Source organism: Ailuropoda melanoleuca, chromosome 4 (assembly GCF_002007445.2).
Source record: "Ailuropoda melanoleuca isolate Jingjing chromosome 4, ASM200744v2, whole genome shotgun sequence".
Lineage (NCBI taxonomy): Eukaryota > Metazoa > Chordata > Mammalia > Carnivora > Ursidae > Ailuropoda > Ailuropoda melanoleuca.
In genome coordinates, this window is record NC_048221.1 from 95,621,624 (window position 1) to 95,641,806 (window position 20,183).

Genomic DNA, 20,183 nt, shown 5'->3' on the forward strand with positions numbered 1-20,183 from the left:
GCGTCTGCCTTTGGCTCAGGGCGTGATCCCAGCGTTGTGGGATCGAGCCCCACATCAGGCTCCTCTGCTATGAGCCTGCTTCTTCCTCTCCCACTCCCCCTGCTTGTGTTCCCTCTCTCGCTGGCTGTCTCTCTGTCAAATAAATAAATAAAATCTTTTAAAAAAAAAAAGAAAGAAAGAAAGTAAGTTATTGAAGTTTGCTACTATTTTTATTGCCATGTGTTTCTCTCTTCAGTTCTTACATTTGCTTTATATATTTAGGTGCTCTGATGTTGGGTGTGTGTATAAACATAATTGTTATTTCTTCTGGATGAATTGACCCTTTGTCATTATATAATGACCTTCTTTGTAAGTGTTCTTTATATATTCCAGATATTAACCCCTTATCAGATATATAATTTGCAAATATTTTATCCCATTCTGTAGGTTGCCATTTTATACTGTTGATTATATATTTTGGTGCACAGAAGTTTTAAATTTAGTATATATTTATGTATCTTATATAATTTATATATTATAAATATATTTTACATATTTATGTATTTTATATATACATATAATTGCATATACCCAATTGTATATATTATACAGTTTTATATACTTGTGCTGCCTGTACTCAGAGGCAATTTTTATGTATGGGATGCAAAATCATTCTTTTACACATGGGTAATCAGTTGTCCTAGCATTGTTTATTGAAAAGACTATTCTCTTCCCATGGATTTTCTTGGCTCTTTCGTTGAAAATCAAGTCAGCGTAAACGTTAGTGTGTGTTTATGGGCTGTCAGTTCTGTTCCCTTGATCTGTATGTTTATCCTGTGCCAGTACTACCCTGTTTTGATTACTCTAGCTGTTTAGTATGTTTTGACATCAGAAAGTGAGCCCTCCAACTTTGTTATCATTTTCAGGGTTGGTTTGGCTGCTATGAGTTCCTTGAATTTCTGCATGAATTTAGGATACGTTTGTGAAATTTTTGAAAAAAAAAAAAAAAAAGCCTAGTGTGGTTTTGATAGGAATGCCTTGAACCAATACATCAAGATGGGGAGTATTGCCATTTTAACGGTATTGTCTTCAAATCCATTGGGTCAGTTTTCCATTTGTTTTGATTGTCCATAATGTTTTTTCAACAATGTTTTGTAGTGTGCTAGTTTTATATTTATTTTGGTAAATATATTCTTATGTATTTTATTTTTTGTGCTATTATAAATAGAATTGTTTTCTTTAGTTTCATTTTTGTATTGTTTACTGTGTGTTGAAATACAGTTGAGTTTTGTGTATTGAGCTTGAATCTTGCAACTTTCCTGAGCTTGTTTTTACGAGCTGGTTGGTTTTGTGTGATTTCCTTGGAATTTTCTATATGAAGGTCATGTCATTTACAAATAGAGATGGTTTTACTTCTTCCTTTCCAATCTGGATTTCTTTAATTTCTTTCCAGATTGCCCTAGCTAGGACCCTACAGTATGATGTTGAAGATAGGAGGAAGAATGGACATACTTGTCTTGTTCTTGTCCTAGGGGAAAAGCATCTAGTCTTCTACCATTTAGTATCATTTAACAATATTGGTTCTTCCAATCCATGAACATGGAATATCTTTCCATTTGTTTGTGTCATCTTCAGTTCCTTTAGTGTTTTTACAGTTTTAAGAGTTCAGATCTTAAACCTCCTTGGTTAATTTTAGTCTGAGGACTTTTATTATTATTGGTTCAATTGTAAATAGGATTATTTTCTTAATATCTCTTTTTGCTACTTCATTATTAGCATATAGAAATGCAACAGATTTCTGTATATTAATTTTGTGTCCTACTTTACTGAATTCATTTGTCAGTTCTAGTAGTTTTTGGTTGGAGTCATTAGGATTTTATGTATATAGTACTATGTCATCTACAAATAGTGAAAGATTTACTTTTTCCTTATCAATGGATGCCTTTTATTTCTTTTTCTTGTCTTACGGCTGTGGCTAGGACTTCCAGGACCATGTTGAATTAAACTTGTGAGAGTGGATATCCTTATCTTGTTCCTGACCTTAGGGGAAAAGCTCTCAGTTTTTCACCATTGAGTATGATGTTAGTTGTGAGATTTTAATATATGGCCTTTATTATGTTGGGGTATCTTCTCTCTAAACCTACTTTGTTGAGAGTTTTTATCATGAATGGATGTTGTACTTTATCAAATGCTTTTTGTGCATTTATTGAGATGATCTTATTGGTTTTATTCTTTCTCTTATTAATGTGATGCTACAAACAATGAATGGGTCAACCAAGAAATCAAAGAAGAAATCAGAGAATACAGGGAGATGAATGAAAATTAAAACACAACGGTTCAGAATCTTTGGGACAATTATCATATGGTTTCACTAATTTATGGAGCATAAGAAATAGGAAGATCGGTAGGAGAAGAAAGGGAAGAATGAAGGGGGGTAAACAGAAGGGGGAATGAACCATGAGAGACTGTGGACTCTGGGAAACAAACTGAGGGCTTCAGAGGGGAGGGGGAAGGGGGAATGGGTAGGCTGGTGATGGGTATTAAGGAGGGCACATATTGCATGGTGCACTGGGTGTCATATGCAAATAATGAATCATGGAACATTGCATCAAAAACTGGGGATGTACTGTATGGTGACTAATGTAACAAAATAAAAATTATTAAAAAAAAAGAATCTTTGGGATACAGCAAAAACAGTTCTCAAAGGGAAGATTATAGTAATACAAGCCTACTTCAAGAATCAAGAAAAATCTCAAAGAACCTAACCTAACATCTAAAGGATCTAGAAGAAGAACAAAGTCCAGAGCCAGTGGAATGAAGGAAATAATAACAATTAGAGCAGAAGTAAATGAAATAGAGACTAAAAAAACAATAGACCTGATCAATGAAACCAGGAGCTAGTTCTTTGAAAAGATTAACAAAATTGATAAACCTTTAGTAAGACTTATCACAAAAAAAAGAGAGGACTCAAATAAAATAAAAAATGAAGGAGGAGAAATAACAACCAATTCCACAGAAATACCAAGGATTATAAGAATATTATTAAAAACTATATGCCAACAAATTGGACAACCTAGAAGAAATGGATAAATTCCTTAGAAATATATCACCTTCCAAAACTGAATCAGGAGAAAATAGAAAATCTGAACAGACCAGTTACTAGCAATGAAATTGAATCAATAATAAACTCCCAACAGGGGTGCCTGGGTGGCACAGCGGTTGGGCGTCTGCCTTCGGCTCAGGGCGTGATCCCGGCGTTATGGGATCGAGCCCCACATCAGGCTCCTCCACTATGAGCCTGCTTCTTCCTCTCCCACTCCCCCTGCTTGTGTTCCCTCTCTCGCTGGCTGTCTCTATCTCTGTCAAATAAATAAAATTAAAAAACACAACAATAAACTCCCAACAAACAAAGTCCAGGACCTGGTGGCTTCACAGGTAAATTCTACCAAGCATTTAAAGAAGAGTTAATACCTATTCTCAAACTATTCCAAAAATAGAAGAGGAAGGAAACTTCCAGATTAATTCTACCATGCCAGTATTACCCCGATACCAAAACTGTATAAAGACATTACCAAAAAAAAAAAAAAAAAAAGTACTGTAGGCCAGTATGTCTTATGAACATAGATGCAGAATCTTCATAAAATATTAGCAAACGCAGTCTAATAATGCATTAAAAAAATCATTCACCATGATCAAGTAAGATTTATTCCTGGGATGCAAGTGTGGTTAAATAAATATTTGTGAATAAATCAACATGATACATCACATTAACATGCTAAAGGGATAAAAACCATATGATCATCTCAGTAGATGCAGAAGAATCATTGTAGTTTTTAAAAATTATTTTTATTTTTATTTTACATTTAAATTCAATTAATTAACATATAATGTATTACTGATTTCAGAGGTAGAGGTCAGTGATTCATCAGTCTTATATAATACCCAGTGCTCATTACATCCCGTGCCCTCCTTAATGTCCATCATCCAGTTACCACATCCCTCCATCCCTACCTCCTCCAGCAACCCTCAGTTTGTTTCCTATGATTAAGCGTCTCTTACAGTTTGTCTCCCTCCCTGGTTTCGTCTTGTTTTATTTTTTCCTCTCTTCCCCTGTGATCCTCTGTTTCGTTTCTGAAATTCCACATACGAGTGAGATCATATGATCATTGTCTTTCTCTGACTTATTTTGCTTAGCATAATACCCTCTGGTTCCATCCACGTCATTGCAAATGGCAAGATTTCATTTTTTTGGTTGCTGGGTAATAGTCCATTGTGTGTGTGTGCATGTATGTGTAATATACACCACATCTTCTTTATCCATTCATCTGTTGATGGACATCTGGGCTCTTTCCGTAGTTTGGCTATTGTGGACATTGCTGCTATTATAAACATTGGGGTGCAGGTGCCCCTTCAGATCACTACATTTGTTTCTTTGGGGTAAATCCCTAGTAGTGCAATTGCTGAGTCATAGGGTAGCTCTATTTTCAACTTTTGAGGAACCTCCATACTGTTTTCCAGAGTGGCTGCACCAGCTTTCATTCACACCAACAGTGTAAGAGGGTTCCCCTTTCTCCACATCCTCGCCAATATCTGTCATTTCCTGACTTGTTAGTTTTAGCCATTCTGACCGGTGTGAGGTGGTATAGCGTGGTTTTAATTTATATTTCCCTGATGCTGAGTGATGTTGAGCATTTTTTCATGCGTCTGTTGGCCATTTGTATGTCTTCTCTGGATAAATGTCTGTTCATGTCTTCTGCCCATTTCTTGATTGGATTATTTGTTCTTTGGGTATTGAATTTGATAAGTTCTTTATAGATTTTGGATACTAGCCCTTTCTCTGATATGTCATTTGCAAATATCTTCTGTCGGTTGTCTTTCAGTTTTGTTGACTGTTTTCTTTTCTGTGCAAAAGCAATTGTTGTAATTTTCATTTGCGTTTCCTTAATGTTAATGGCGTTGAACATGTTATTATGCCCCAATGTCCCATCTCTATTCTAGTCAGTGAAATGTTGGGTTTCATTTTTCTGATTGGGTCTTTTTTTTTTTTTTTAAGCTGTTAAGGTTTGCGACATCTTTATGTATGTTAGATACAAGTCTTTTTTTGGATATGAGGTTTGCAAAATTTTCTTCCAGCCTATAGCTGGGAGAGAGAGGGGCCCATCATTGCTGCTGAATGGAAAAGCCCAGTCTCCCTATGTGGTCTCCACCGATACCAAAGGAAGGGGTAGCTCCTTATCAGCCGTCAAGAGTAAAAATAGGTCCTGGCCCCTGCTTGGCTATCTCTAATACCTTGGCTTGGATGTTGGGGTGTCTTGTAATCATTTAGCAAGAGTAGAGGTTTACGCTCCTCGTTTAGCCTTTGCTGCTATGAGAAAAGCAGTGGTGTTTGGCTGGAATAGAGCAATTATGGTCTAACAGTTTTCTGTCTTGCTAGACTTCACTTTTACTGTTTTTTTTGGGTTTTTTGTTTTGTTTTGTTTTGGTTTTTAGCTAATGAGAGTGAGTTTTTATTAGAGCCTTTGTCTATGCCCTTTTTCCCTGTGTTGCTGGCTTCCTTAGCTCCCATATCTGGAATATATGAGATAAAAAGAAAACCCAGGGATTTCTCTACCATGTCATTCCTCATATCCCAAAATCCCTAGCCAACCTGCCTTCTCTACATCTTTCAGATAACTATTACATTTGTTTTATATATAATGTCTAAGACTTTTAGTTATACTTATCAGACAAATAGGAGAAAGTATAACTACTCCATTACATCAGAATTGACTGTGTAATTTTAGGTATTTTTATTTGAAATCAAATGTGTCTGTTATCATCAAATAGGACCCCAGGTAATGACTTTATAGGTAAAAAAGAAATCTCAAAGAAGTTTTATATTTATGGTAGCTTTAGGTTCTGACCCAGTACCCCAGGAAGAAGTACTCATTCTTTTTCCTCTTCTTAGGAATATTCCTTTCCTTATTCTTATTGGTAAAATATTAAGGTATAGGCAAAGCTTCTGTAACAGAGACCCTAAAATACAATGGCTCAAATATAGTAGAATTTTATTTTTCTTTTTTGTACAAGTCTAGGGTAGGAGAGGGAGCTCTATTCCAGAGAGCCAAGTAGGATTGGCAGCTAAGCCATTTTTACACATGGCTTCTGTGATTGTTCTAGATATCACCATTTTCAGCTGGCAACAGTAATGGTGATGGTAGTGATGGTGGTAGTAGGGGAACATGGTTGTCAAGAATTTTATTTTCTAAGGACAGGAAACAGAAGTTCTATTTACTGCTTTTGTTCATATCCCATTGGCTAAACCTAGTCATATGGTCACACCTAGGTACAAAGGAACCTGAGAAGGTCTCCAGCTTTGTGGCCATTTGACCAACAAAGGTTTGGGTAAGGAACATCTGTTACTAAAAGAAAAAAGATGAGAATCCTGGGGGACCACGGTAGTCTTTACTTTCGTTAGTTTAGTGAAACATTTTTAGAAGAAATTAACTGTGTGGTCTTAGTTATCATGAGCCATTTTATCTTATGTCCTTTTTGTTATGTCTTACCTGTTTTTTTTGTAAAAGATCAATAGGACCTTTGTGGTCAAATCTTAGCCTGTATTATATAACTGGTTTTTATATAACTATTTGGACTACAAGTAAGAACTTGTTTATATCTTCTAGGGTTTACGGAGTCCACGAGGAATAGGATGCAAGCCAGAAGCTGTATGTAGTCACATTATTATTGAGAGCCATGAAAAAGGATGTTTCAGGACTCTAACTGCTGAACAACCACAATTGGATAGTCACCCTTGTGTTTTCAGATCTGCTGACCGCTCAGAAATGATCAGCGGGCAACGGAGTCCGTCATCATGGAGAACCAGACACATTGACCTTTCCCAATCACTAGACCAAAGTAACCCCCATTTCAAAGTTTGGAATTCCTTGCAGTTACGAAGTCATTCCCCATTTCAAAACTTTACAGCTGATGACTTCAGAATTAGCCAGGGTCTTCGAATGCCATTCCATGAAAAGATAGACCCTTGGCTGTCAGAATTAGTAGAACCTGCTTGTGTGCCACCTGAAGAAATGGATTGTCATTCTTCATCACAAATGCTGCCCCCAGAACCCATGAAAAAGTTTACTACTTCCATCACTTTTTCATCTCACCGACATTCTAAATGCTTTTCAGATTCCTCTGTTCTTAAGGTTGGTGTTACTGAAGGTAGCCAGTGTACTGGAGCATCTGTGGGGGTGTTTAATTCTCATTTCACTGAAGAGCAAAATCCTCCCAGAGAACTAGAACAGAGAATCTCTTCCCCTTCATCATTTAAAATTGTTAGTCATTCACCAGATAAAGCTGTGACTATTTTAGCAGAAAGTAGTAGGCAAAGCCAAAAATTATCTGTTGAACATTCTCAGCAAGAAGAAAAACTCTTAGAAAGATCAGATTTTAAAGGCAGTGATTCTGAGCCCAGTACCAGTGCAAAGTGTAGCAATGTCAAGGAAGTTCATTTTTCTGATAACCATACCTTCATTAGCATGAGCAGACCAAGTTCCACACTAGGAGTAAAAGAGAAGAATGTAACTATAACTCCAGATCTTGCTTCGCACATTATTCTTGAACGAGAGCTTTTTGAACCAAGCAAAGCCCCACATGCAGATCACCATGTGAGAAAACACCATTCTCCCCCTCCTCAACATCAGGATTACATAGCTCCAAACCTTCCTTGTCGCATTTTTCTTGAAAAACGAGAACTCTTTGAGCAAAGCAAAGCCCCACATTTAGATCATCAGATGAGAGAAAGCCACTCTCCCTTTCCTCAAGGTCAGGAGTATATAGCTTCAGACCTTCCTTCTTCCATTTTTCTTGAACAACGTCAGCTCTTTGAACAAAGCAAAGCCCCAGATGTAGATCACTTGGGAAAATACCATTCCCCTCTTCCTCAAGGTCAGGATTATGTAGTAGAAAGGAATAACCAACATAAGTTTAAATCATACATTTCCAATATGATCAATGTTGAAGCCAAGTTCAATAATGTGGTCTCCCAATCAGCCCCAAGTCAGTGTACATTAGTAACATCTGCATCTACTCCACCCTCAAATAGAAAAGCACTTTCTTGTGTTCGTATAACTCTTTATCCCAAGACTCCTTCCAAGTTGGATAGTGGAACCTTAGATAAAAGATTTCACTCCTTGGATCCTGCTTCTAAAACAAGGATGAATAGTGAGTTTAACTCTGACCTACAAACTATATCTTCAAGATCATTGGAACCAACCTCCAAATTATTGACCGGTAAACCTGTAGCACAGAATCAAGAATCTTTAGGTTTTCTAGGACCTAAATCTTCACCGGACTTCCAAGTTGTACAGTCTCCTCTTCCAGATAGTAATACTATTTCTCAGGACTTGAAAAACATACTTTTTCAGAATAGCCAGATAGTAACCTCAAGGCAAACACAAGTGAACATTTCAGATTTGGAAGGATATTCCAGTCCAGAAGGGACTCCGGTATCTGCAGATCGGTGAGTCTCAATGTGATGACAAGCAAGCTGATGGAATTTGTGATAAAGGGTTTTAAATACTTAAGCAAATCTAAGTTCTTGGGTGAAAGGCAGTACGATTTCTCTTAGGGGAGGTTGTATCTGACTAGTCTTCTAGAAGTCTTTCAGGGCATAAATGCCTAAGTAAGAGAGAACATCCGAAAGTAATGTATTTATAATTTCAGAGGGCTTTTGACAAGACTTGGCATCAGGTATTTCACAACATCGAATTACTTTGGAAAGAGACTTTGGTCATCCCATGGTACAATTTACTAATTGCTGTATTGGGAATATGCTGAAGACCAGGTTTTGGGCTGTGTGCACGTGCTCACTCTCTTGTTTGCTCAGGTTCTCTCTCTCTCCCTTCTTAGTTTCCATTTCATGATTCTCCTGAAATATTTAGTATTTACAATGAAAAAAGGTAACTTTCCAGCAGAGAATCCTGGCAGACATCACTTTAGCCAGTTTATCAAGGCTAACATCACTGGTAATGCATGTCAGTATAATGTGCTCTCTGATGTGATGCCCCACTCTACAGTGTATTATAGGAAAGGAAACCCTGGTCAGGACTAAGTGCGTTAGGTTTATATTATTCAGCCTAATTTTAAGACTATCATTAATTCAGTTTTACATTTTGAATCCTTTAAAATATGGTGAAACAGAATTACCCTGCGTGTTTCACATTCCACATTATAGTTAAGAAGGCAGCATTTTGTAGTGAAGAGCCCTGGGCTTGGAAAGAAGGAAGGGAAAAAAGTATTTATTCAGCATCCACATGTGGTAGTCATGGCAGCAAGGGACTTAATATATGTTATCTCATTTAATGTTCATGATAACCCTATGAGGTGGTGGTATCCTTATTTACCCTCTGGGAAACTGAGACACTGATACTGCTACTTTGTCAGCAGACAGCATTGTCTCTCATAATGCTCGGGGTTTTGTTTTGTTTTGTTTTGTTTTAAGATTGATTGATTGATTGATTGATTGATTGATTGATTTAATTGAGGGTGGAGAGAGGGAGAGAAAATCTCAAGCAGGCTCCCTGCTCAGCACGGAGCCTGACAGGGGCTCAGTCTCACAGCCCTGAGATCACAACCTGAGCTGAGACCAAGAGTTGGATGCTCAACCAGCTGAGCCACCCAGGTGCCCCCACACATAGTGCTGTTTGTAAGCAACAGAATGGGCATTCTAGTGCAGTCTGTTTAAAGCAAGAGCTCATTCACCACATGGTAGTGTCTCCCCTAATCTTGAACCCTGCTTTCAGCTCCCCTGTCAGCTATCCTCCTGGGCAAATCATTTAATATCTTTGGTACTCATGTGCGGATGATGGTGGGAGGAAAGGCTTGAAAAGCTGCAAGGTCCCTTATAGCTCTAAAACTTAGTGATTTGGAATTGGATTGGGCCTAACAAACAGGGTCAGTCTCTGCTTTCAGTATTATAATACTGAATTAGAGCTGAATTCCTTGAATGAGATGAAAATAATAGATGACTATAGATATGAACTAATAATAATGCCATTTGTCTAGAATGTACTAAATGCCTTCTGTTACAGTAGATGCAGATATCATTTTATACTTAATATAATCATCAGGATTTTAAAATCCTAATACTTAGAGAAATTAGATGTTTTGCCCAACATCACATGGCTATTATTGTTAAGAGGTGGCATTTGAATTTAGGTTAGTCTGACTCCAGAGTCCATAGTAATTCAAGGGGTACCTGGATGGCTTAGTTGGTTAAACGTCTGCCTTCTGCTTGGGCCATGATCCAGGAGTCCCAGGATAGAGCCCCGCATTAGGCTCCTTGCTCAGCAGGGAGTCTGCTTCTCCCTCTGACTCTCTACCCTCTCGTGCTCTCTCTCTCTCTCAAATAAATAAATAAAAATCTTAAAAAAAAAAACACATAGTAATTCAAACTATACACACATACACACACTAATCTTTATACATATGTGTGTATATGTGAATAAAATGTTTTAAGTATATATCTATTAAGTATTTTAAAACTTTTTTGAGATTATTTAAAATTTACAGAGGTGTTACAAAAATAGTAGGAAGAGTTCTTGTATTAATTATTTATGGCTGTGTAACATATTACCCTGAAATGTAGCAGCTTAAAACAGTATTATCCCAATGTTAATATGGGTTTCTGTGAGAAATAAAAGAAATCTAGGTGAGGCTTAGCTGGGTGCTTTCGGCTCAGGGTCTCTTACAAGGTTGCAAACAAGGTATTGGCTGCAGGTGTAGTCCCATATCAAGGATTGATTGAGAGGATATGCTTCCAGACTTGTTCACATGGCTGTTGGCCAGAGACATCACTCCCTTCCTTCCATAAGGCAGCTCAAATATGACAGCTAGATGTCCCTCAGGGTAAGCATGTGAGAGAATAAGGAAGGATACCCAAGACAAACGTCATAGTCTTTGTAACCTAACATTCTAAGTGAATCTCACCACGTCTGCCGCTGCCACTTTCTCCTCAGTAGAAATGAATCACTATTTCCTCAAGGATTAGGGGTTACACGAGGGTGTGAATACCAGGAATCAGAGATCATTGGGGAATATCTTAGAGGTTGCCAATATATCCTTTACCAAAGATTCCTCTATGTTAACATCTTACCATAACATCATAACCATAAAACATTTACCAAAACTAAGAAATTATCCTTCATATAAAACTGTAACTTAAATATAGACTGATTTGGATTTCACCTTATTTTTCCACACTTGGACCTTTTTTGCTTCAGATTCAACCCAAGATCCCACCAAGATTCCACCTTGTGTTTTGGTTGTCACGTCTACTTTATTTCCTCCAATCTGTGGCTATCCTTGTTTTTTATGACATTGACACTTTGAAGAGAAATGACTAGTTATTTTGGAGAAAGTTTTTATTTAGTTTTGCCTGATGTCTCAGGAGTATACTGAGGTTATGCACTTTCAATGCATCTCATTAGGGAGCACATTAAGTTGATACGCATTACTGGTGATTTTAACCTTGGTCACTTGGCTACAGTGGTGTCTACCAAGATTTTCCACTGTACAGTTACTGTTTTTGCCAGATTTGTAAATACTAGATATTTGAGGGAGAAACTAGTAGACTATGTAAACATTCTGTTTCTTTTTTTTTTTTTTATAAAGATTTTATTTATTTGACAGAGATAGAGACAGCCAGCGAGAGAGGGAACACAGCAGGGGGAGTGGGAAGAGGAAGGCAGGCTCTCAGCAGAGGAGCCTGATGTGGGGCTCGATCCCACAATGCCAGGATCACGCCCTGAGCCGAAGGCAGACGCTTAACCGCTGAGCCACCCAGGCGCCCCAACATTCTGTTTCTGCTTAAACTTTGATCACTAATTTTAGCATCCATCACTGGATCTTGCCTATAGCAATTATTACTCTGGTATTCTAATGGAGTTTTTCTATTTCTTTCATTCCTACTAAATGGAATTTTTTCCTGTAAGCAAGAGCTGTTGTTCCTTCCCCATTTATTTATTCCTTTATTTACGTACATCAGTATGGATTCAGGGGCATTTATTTCATTTTTTGGATTATAATCTAATACTACTCAAATTATTCCAGTTTTAGCTATTGAGAATGCTTTCATGTTGTCTCCTGTACCCTGCACTAGCCCCCTCCGCCGCCCCCATCAACCATTTCTCCCAAGAACCCTTGTTCCCTATTTCCCTCCCTCCCTCCCTTTCTTCCTACCTTCTTTTACCTTTCCATTCCTTTCTTTTTTCTTTCTTGAGAAAAGGATTTTATTTTTTTCTAGCTTTTTTGAGATACAATTGACATAAAACATTGTGTAAGTTTATTAAGGTTTGTAGCGTGTTGATTTGATGCATTCATATATTGCAAAATAATTACCACCATAGCATTAGCTAATACCTCTGCCCTGTCACATAATTGCCTTTATGTTTTATGGTGAGAACATTTAAGATCTTCTCTTTTAACAACTTTCAAGCGTATGATATTATTGTTAGCTATCATGACAATGCTGTTCATAGATCCCCAGAACATCTTCATCTTCTAGTTGGAAGTTCACACCCTTTGACCACAATCTTCCCATTTCTCTCACCCTCCAGTCCCGGGTAATTACCCTTCTGCTCTCTGTTTCCATGAGTTTGGCTGTTTTAGATTCCACATTGTCTGACTTTTTTCACTTAGAATAGTGCCCTTAAGCTAAATGTTGTTATAAATGACAGGATCTCCTTCTCTCTAATGGCTGAATAATATAATATTATATATATAATATATAATATTTATATATACTATATATATAGATATGTAAAAGTATCACATCTTTATCCCTTCATATATTGATGGACACTTAGGTTGTTTCCATATCTTGGCTATTATGAATAATGGCATGGGAGTGTAGATCTCTCTTCAATATCCTGTTTTCATTTCCTTTGAATATATACCCCCCAATGAGATTGCTAGCTCATATAGTAGTTCTGTTTTTAGGTTTTTGAAGAATATCCATACTGTTTTCCATAGTGGCTGTATCAGTTACATTCCTACCAACCAGTATTGCACAGAGGTTACCTTCACACTGTATCCTCACCAACATTTATTTCTTGTCTTTTTTTTTTTAAGATTTTATTTAATTATTAGCACGAGCTCTGGGGAGGGGCGGAGAGAGAGGGAGAAGCAGACTCCCCACAGAGCAGGGAGCCGTAAGCGCAGGGCTCAGTCCCAGGACCCCCGGGATCATGACCTGAGGTGATGGCAGATGCTTAACTGACTGAGCCATCCAGGCACCCCTCTCTCTTGTGTTTTTGATAATGGCCATTCTAACAGGTGTCAGGTGATTGCTCATGGTTTTCATGGAGCTAGAGGTTTGCATTTCCCGGATGATTAGTGACGTTGAGCACCTTTTCATGTACCTGTTCCCATTTTTATGTCATCTTAGGAAAAAATGTCTGTTCAATTCCTCTACCCAATTTTATTTTTTAAGTTTTTATTTGAATTCCAGTTAGTTAACATACAGTGCAGTATCAGTTTCAGGTATACAAAATAGTGATTCAGCACGTCTGTACAACACCTGGTGCTCATCACAAGTGAACTTCCCAATTTCCCTAACCTACCCAGCCCATTACCTCCACCCACCTCCCTGCTGGCAGCCATCAGTTTGTTCTCTATAGTTAAAAGTCTGTTTCTTGGTTCGCCTCTCTCTCTTTTTTTCCCCCCTTTGCTCATTTCTTTTGTTTCTTAAATTCCACATATGAATGAGATCATATGGTAATTGTCTTTCTCTGACTAACTTATGTATAATACTCTCTAGCTCCATCCATATTGTTGCAGATGTCAAGATTTCATTCTTTTTTATGGCTGAGTAATATTCTATTGTACGTATATATACCACATGTTCTTTATCCATTCATCAATTGATGGACACTTGGGCTGTTTCCATAATTTGGCTATTGTAGATAATACTGCTATAAACATCAGGGTGCATGTATCCCTTTGAATTAGTGTTTTTATATTTTGGGGGGTAAACACCCAGTAATACAGTTGCTGGATGGTAGAGTAGTTCTATTTTTCACTTTTTGAGGAACCTCCATATGGTTTTTCACAGTGGCTGCACTGGTTTGCATTCTCACCAACAGGGCAAGAGGGTTCCCCTTTCTCCACATCCTCAACAACATCTGTTGTTTCTTGTGTTGTTGACCTTAGCCATTCTGACAGGTGTGAGGTCATCTCTCATTGTAGTTTAGAGTTGCATTTCCCTGATAATCAGTGAGGTTGAGCATCTTTTCATGTGTCTGTTGGCCATCCATAGGTCTTCTTTGGAAAAATGTCTGTTCATGTCCTCCGCCCATTGTTTAATTGAATTATTCATTTTGGGGGTGTCAATTTGTTTCTTTCTTTGTTATTGTGTTGTAGGAGTTCTTCATGTATTTTGGATATTAATCCCTTATCAGATACACAGTTTGCAAATATTTTCTCCCATTCTGTAGGTTGTTTTTTTATTTTGTTGATTGTCTCCTTTTTGATGTACAGAAGATTTTTGGTTGACACAGTCCCACATACTGAATTTTATTTTTGTTGCTTGTGCATTTGGTGTCACATTAAAAAAGTCATTGCCAAGATCAATGTCAAGGAGTTTTTCCCGTATGTTTTTCTCTAGGAATTTTTAGGTTTTATGTTTAACTCTTAACCCATTTCAAGTTAACTTTTGTAAGTGGTATAAGATAGGAGTCCAATTTCATTTTTATGCACATGGTTATTCAGTTTTTTCAGGACAATTTATTAAAGAGCCTATCTTTTCCTCATTGAGTATTCTTGGATCCCTTGTCAAATATTAGTTGACTATACGTGTAGGGAAATATTTTTATGCTCTCTATATGGTTCATTTGTCTGTGTTTCTGCTTTAATGCTAGAACCATACTGTTTTGATTATTATAACTTTGTAGTGTAGTTTAAAATCTGGAAGTGAGATGCCTCCAGTTTTGTTCTTACTCAAAATTTCTTTGGCTGTTTGGGGTCTTTTATAGCTCCATACAAATTGAAGAATTTTTTTTTTCTCTTTGTGTGAAAAATGCCAGCAAGTGTTAATGGGGATTGCATTGACTCTATAGATGGCTTTGGGTGGTGTGGACATTTTAACAATATTAATTCTTCTGGTGCATAAACATAGGACATCTTTCCATTTTTTTGTGTCTTCCTCAGTTTCTTTCATCAAAGCCTTGTAGTTTTCAGGGTACAAATCTTTCACATCCTTGATTAAATTTGTTCTTAGGTATTTTATTGTTTTTGATACTAGTGTAAATTTGGATTGTTATTTTTTTTTTTTCAGATATCGTCATTAGTGTATAGAAACACTAATCGTGGGGCGCCTGGGTGGCACAGCGGTTGGGCGTCTGCCTTCGGCTCAGGGCATGATCCCGGCGTTGTGGGATCGAGCCCCACATCGGGCTCCTCTGCTATGAGCCTGCTTCTTCCTCTCCCACTCCCCCTGCTTGTGTTCCCTCTCTCGCTGGCTGTCTCTATCTCTGTCAAATAAATAAATAAATAAAATCTTAAAAAAAAAAAAAAAAAAGAAACACTAATCGTTGGTGAAGTATTTAAGATTTTCCATATATAAGATTATATCATTTATAAACAAAGACAGTGTTACATCTTCTCTGATTTGGATGCCTTTTATTTCTTTTTCTTTCCTGGTTGCTCTGGCTAGGGCATCCAGTACTATGTTAAATAAGAATGGTGAGAGTGGGCACTTTTGTCTTGTTCTTGATGTTAAAGGGAATGCTTTTAACCTATCACCACTGAGGATGATAATAAGCTGAGGGTTTGTCATACATGACATTTATTAGATTGAGGTACCCAATTTGTTGATAGTTTTTATCACGAATGAATGTTGCATTTTGTCAAATGCTTTTTCTTGATTTTTATCTTTCACTCTTAATGTCATCTATCACATTTGTTGATTTGCGTATGTTGAACTGTCCTTGCCTCCCAGGGGTAAATCCGAACTGATCATAGTGTAGGATTCTTCAAATGTACTTTTGAATCAAGAGTCAGATGCTTAACTGACTGAGCCAACCAGACACGTCAAGACCTTTCTTTTTTCTTAATATAGGCATTCATCACCATAAACTTCTCTCTTTGAACTGCTATTGCTTCATCCCATTGATTTTTTTTTAAAGATTTTATTTATTTATTTATTTATTTGACAGAGAGAGAAACAGCCAGCGAGAGAGGGAACACAAGCAGAGGGAGTGGGAGAGGAAGAAGCAGGGCTCCCAGCAGAGGAGCCTGATGTGGGGCTCGATCCCATAACGCCAGGATCACGCCCTGAGCCGAAGGCAGACGCTTAACGACTGAGCCACCCGGGTGCCCCCCACTGATTTTTTTTTTTATGTTGTATATCCATTTTCTTTTGTTTCAAGATATTTTTTTGCTTTATCTTTTGATTTTTTTTTCTTTAACATATTGGTTGTTGAGGACTATGTTGTTTAATTTCCATATATTTGTAAGATTTCCATATATTTGTAAGATTTCCTGCTTTCCTACTGGTATTGATTTCTAGTTTTATACTGTTGTGGTTGGAAAAGGTACTTGGTATGATTTCAGTCCTCTTAAATCTGCCAAGACTTGTTTTGTGGCCTGTCATATGACCTATCCTGCAAAATGTTCTGTGTGTGCTGATAAGAATGTATGTTCAGGAGCTATTTATATATGTCTGTTTAGTCCATTTGGTCTAAATTAGAGTTCAAGTCCACCACTTCCATGTTGATTTTCCTGCCTAGAAGATCTATCCATTGTTGAATTGGGGCATTTAAAAACATAAAAGTGCAGGGAGTAAAATGGTGGTGTTTTTGTATGTGATTGGAGTTGTTATTATATAAAATAGGTTGTTACAGCTATAAGAAGTTTTATGTAAGCGTCATGGTAACCACAAGGCAAAAACATATAGTAGATTCATGAAAAATAGAAGGGAATCAGAACATAATCTTACGGAAAATCAACAATTCACAGAAGAAGGCAGCAAGAGAGAAAGAAAGGAACAAGGAAACTACAAAACAGCCAGAAAACAAATAATGAAATGGCATTAGTAGGTCCTTAACTATCAATAATTACTCTAAGTATGAATGGATTGAATTCTCCAATTAAAAGACATAGAGTGACTGGATGAATAAAAAAACTGACCCAACTATATGCTGCCTACAAGAGATTCATTAGCTTAAAGACACACAAGTTTAAAGTGAAGAAATGGAAAAAGATACTCCATGCAGGTGGTGACCAAAAGATAGCAGGAGTGGCTATATTTATACTTATATCAGACAAAATAAACATTAAGCCAAAGCAGTAACAAGAGACAAGGAAGGCCATTATATAATGATAAAGGGAACAATTCATCAAGATGATATAACAGTTGTATATACACACCCAACACTGGAGCATCTAAGAGTATTAAGCAATTACTAAACTTTTCAGAAAGGAGAAATAGATAACAATACAATAATCATAGGGAGTTCAGTACCCTACTTTGACCAATGAAGAATAGTATTTAGAAACAAAGGTGTAACATCAGGTTAGCTCATTGTTACTAGGCTGTCACTGCTTCTAGCAGTTAATCAAGCTAAGAATTATATGTATGCATATTAATTCATGCATATACCTACTTCTCTACTTATTCCCATCTCTGTCAGTGTGTGTGTAAGTGTTTGTGTATGTCTGTGTTTAAACCACTAGTCAGTATTGATACCTTCAACTGATCTAGAACCACAGGGTTGATTCAAGCCTCATACTCTTATTTTTAACTTCTTTCTTCAGTGATGATAGACCTGGCTCTCATTATCTACAATATACCTACCCTAGTATATAAATTAGATAGTTGTAGAATTCCTATACCCAGGTGAACAACAAGTTCTCCAACTTGAGTTCACTGTTTATGTATGCTTTTCTCTTGAATTTAGCATTACAGTACCTAGTCAAAACACTGCTGACATTTCTTAGGTCATGTTCTTTTTTTACTATACCCTTCAGTGTGATTCATTTATAATACAGTTATTTTCATTTGTCACGTCCTGCATTCCATCTTTGTGCTTACTTTGTGGTTCATTTTTAAAAATTTATGTAGTGTAAAACTTACTTTTTGTGGTGTACAACTGTATCATTTATGATAAATCCACCATCACAGTTCCATACAATGTATTTCCATCAATCCCAAAATTTCTGCATGCCTTCTCTTTATAGACAGATCCCCTCCCTTGACACCTGGTAATTCCTGGTTTGTTCTTTCCTCTAGTTTTGCCTTTCTGGAGTGTTATATAAGTGAAATAATAAAATATGTAACAGCCTTTAGGTTTAGTTCCTTTTACTTTGTAAAGCACATTTAAGATTCATCCCTCTTTTTTGTGAAGCAGATTTTATACTTTTTATTGCTCTATTAAAAGCAATAATATTTTATTATTCCTTTATATTACAATTCTATTGTACAGATAACCCTAGTTTGTTTATCATGCATTCATTCTTTGGAGTGATTATACTTCAGGGTGATTACAGTTAGAGCTATAAACATTTGTGTGCCAGTTTTTGCTTCTGTAGGGTAAGTACTCAGGAGTGGGATTGCTGAGTCATGTGGTGTATGTGTGTGTTTAACCTTGCAAGAACTGTTTATTTTTGCAGTCCCACTAGCAATGATAGGTGTTCCAGTTACTCTACATCTTTGCCACCGTGTGGTATTCTCCATACATTTTAGCCACTTTTATGGTGTACAGGGATAGTTCAACGTGGTTTTCATTTGTATTTCCCTAATGGCTTTTCTTCATTTCATGTGATTTTTTTTTTTTTACCATCCTCTTTGGTGAAATTATTTTTTTAATAGGGTTTTAGTTTCTTACTGTTGAGTTCTGAGAGTTTTTGATAATATGTTTTGGATATAAGATCTTTGCTGCATATGTTATTGGCAAATATCTTCTTGTAGTGTGTGACTTACCTTTTCATCTACTCAGTGGGTCTTTCACAGAACAAAGTTTTTAAATTTCAGTGAAATCCAAGTTTGCTCATTATTTTATGGCTCATGTCATGCAATTAGGTTGACAGTCCTTTTCCTTCAGTACTTTTAAAATATTCTGCTTCCTTCTAAATTCCATGGTTTCTGACAAGAAATCCACAGTTTTGGAATCATTATTCCCCTGTAAGTTAGAAGCAATGTGTCATTTTTTCCCAGGTTGGTTTAATTTTTCTTTTGTTTTGCTTTGAGTCAGTTGGATATGATGTTTCTAGGCATGGATTTCTTTGGTGCATTGTGTTTGGAATTTGCTGAGCTTCTAAGGGTTTATATTTTTCATCATATTTAGGGAGTTTTATCCCTTATTTCTTTTTTCTTTTAAAAGATTTTATTTATTTATTTGACAGAAAGATAGCCAGCGAAAGAGGGAACACAAGCAGGGGGAGTGGGAGAGGAAGAAGCAGGCTCCCAGTAGAGCAGGGAGCCTGATGCAGGGCTCGATCCCAGGACTCTGGGATCATGCCCTGCACCAAAGTCAGACACTTAACGACTGAGCCACCCAAGCGCTCCTTTATCCCTTATTTCTTCAAATATTTTTTCTTAACCACATTCTTTTTCTACTCTTCCTACATCTCTGAAGATACAAATGTTAGACCTTTTGATATTATCTTATAAGTCCCTGAAGTTCTGTTGATTTCTTTTTTCAATCTACTTTTCCCTCTGTTGTTCAGCTTGAATAATTTCTATTGATCTGTCTTGGAGTTCACTAAGTCTTTCCTCCAACATGTCCATTCTGCTTTTGAGCTCATCCAGTGAGTATTTCATTTCAGTTATATAATTTTTTAGTTTTAAAATTTCTGTCATTTCTTCTCTATATCTTCTGTTTCTTTGCTGAGACTTTGTCTTTCCATTTGTTCCAAGGGTATCCACCCTTACTTGTTGTAGGATTTTATAATAGCTTCCTTAAAGTTTCTGTCAGATAACTCTAACATTTCTTTCATCCCAGTGTTGGTGTCTGTTGATTTATTTTCCCATGTGAGTTGAGATTTTTCTGGTTCTTAATATGCTGAGTAATTTTGGTTTGTATTTCATAATATTATGAGATAACTAGTCTCATTTAGACCCTACAGAAAATTTTGATATTTTCATCTTACTGGGCAGTCAACCCATTCACATTCATATTACAATTTCTTACCTGCCTTCTGTGGGTTATTTTTCTATGTAAGTT

The 20,183-nt window shown here is 36.8% G+C and overlaps 1 protein-coding gene across 18 annotated transcripts in view; it reads left to right on the forward strand.

Moving 5' to 3' along the window:
* The window catches only part of ALMS1 (ALMS1 centrosome and basal body associated protein), a 174,757-nt gene that overhangs the window by 83,966 nt on the left and 70,608 nt on the right, over positions 1-20,183 (forward strand). For all 18 annotated transcript variants that reach the window (XM_034659360.1, XM_034659361.1, XM_019802036.2 and 15 more), the window contains one exon: positions 6,642-8,482. In XM_034659360.1, the coding sequence (XP_034515251.1) occupies positions 6,642-8,482 (1,841 nt within the window). The remainder of the gene's footprint in view (positions 1-6,641; positions 8,483-20,183) is intronic.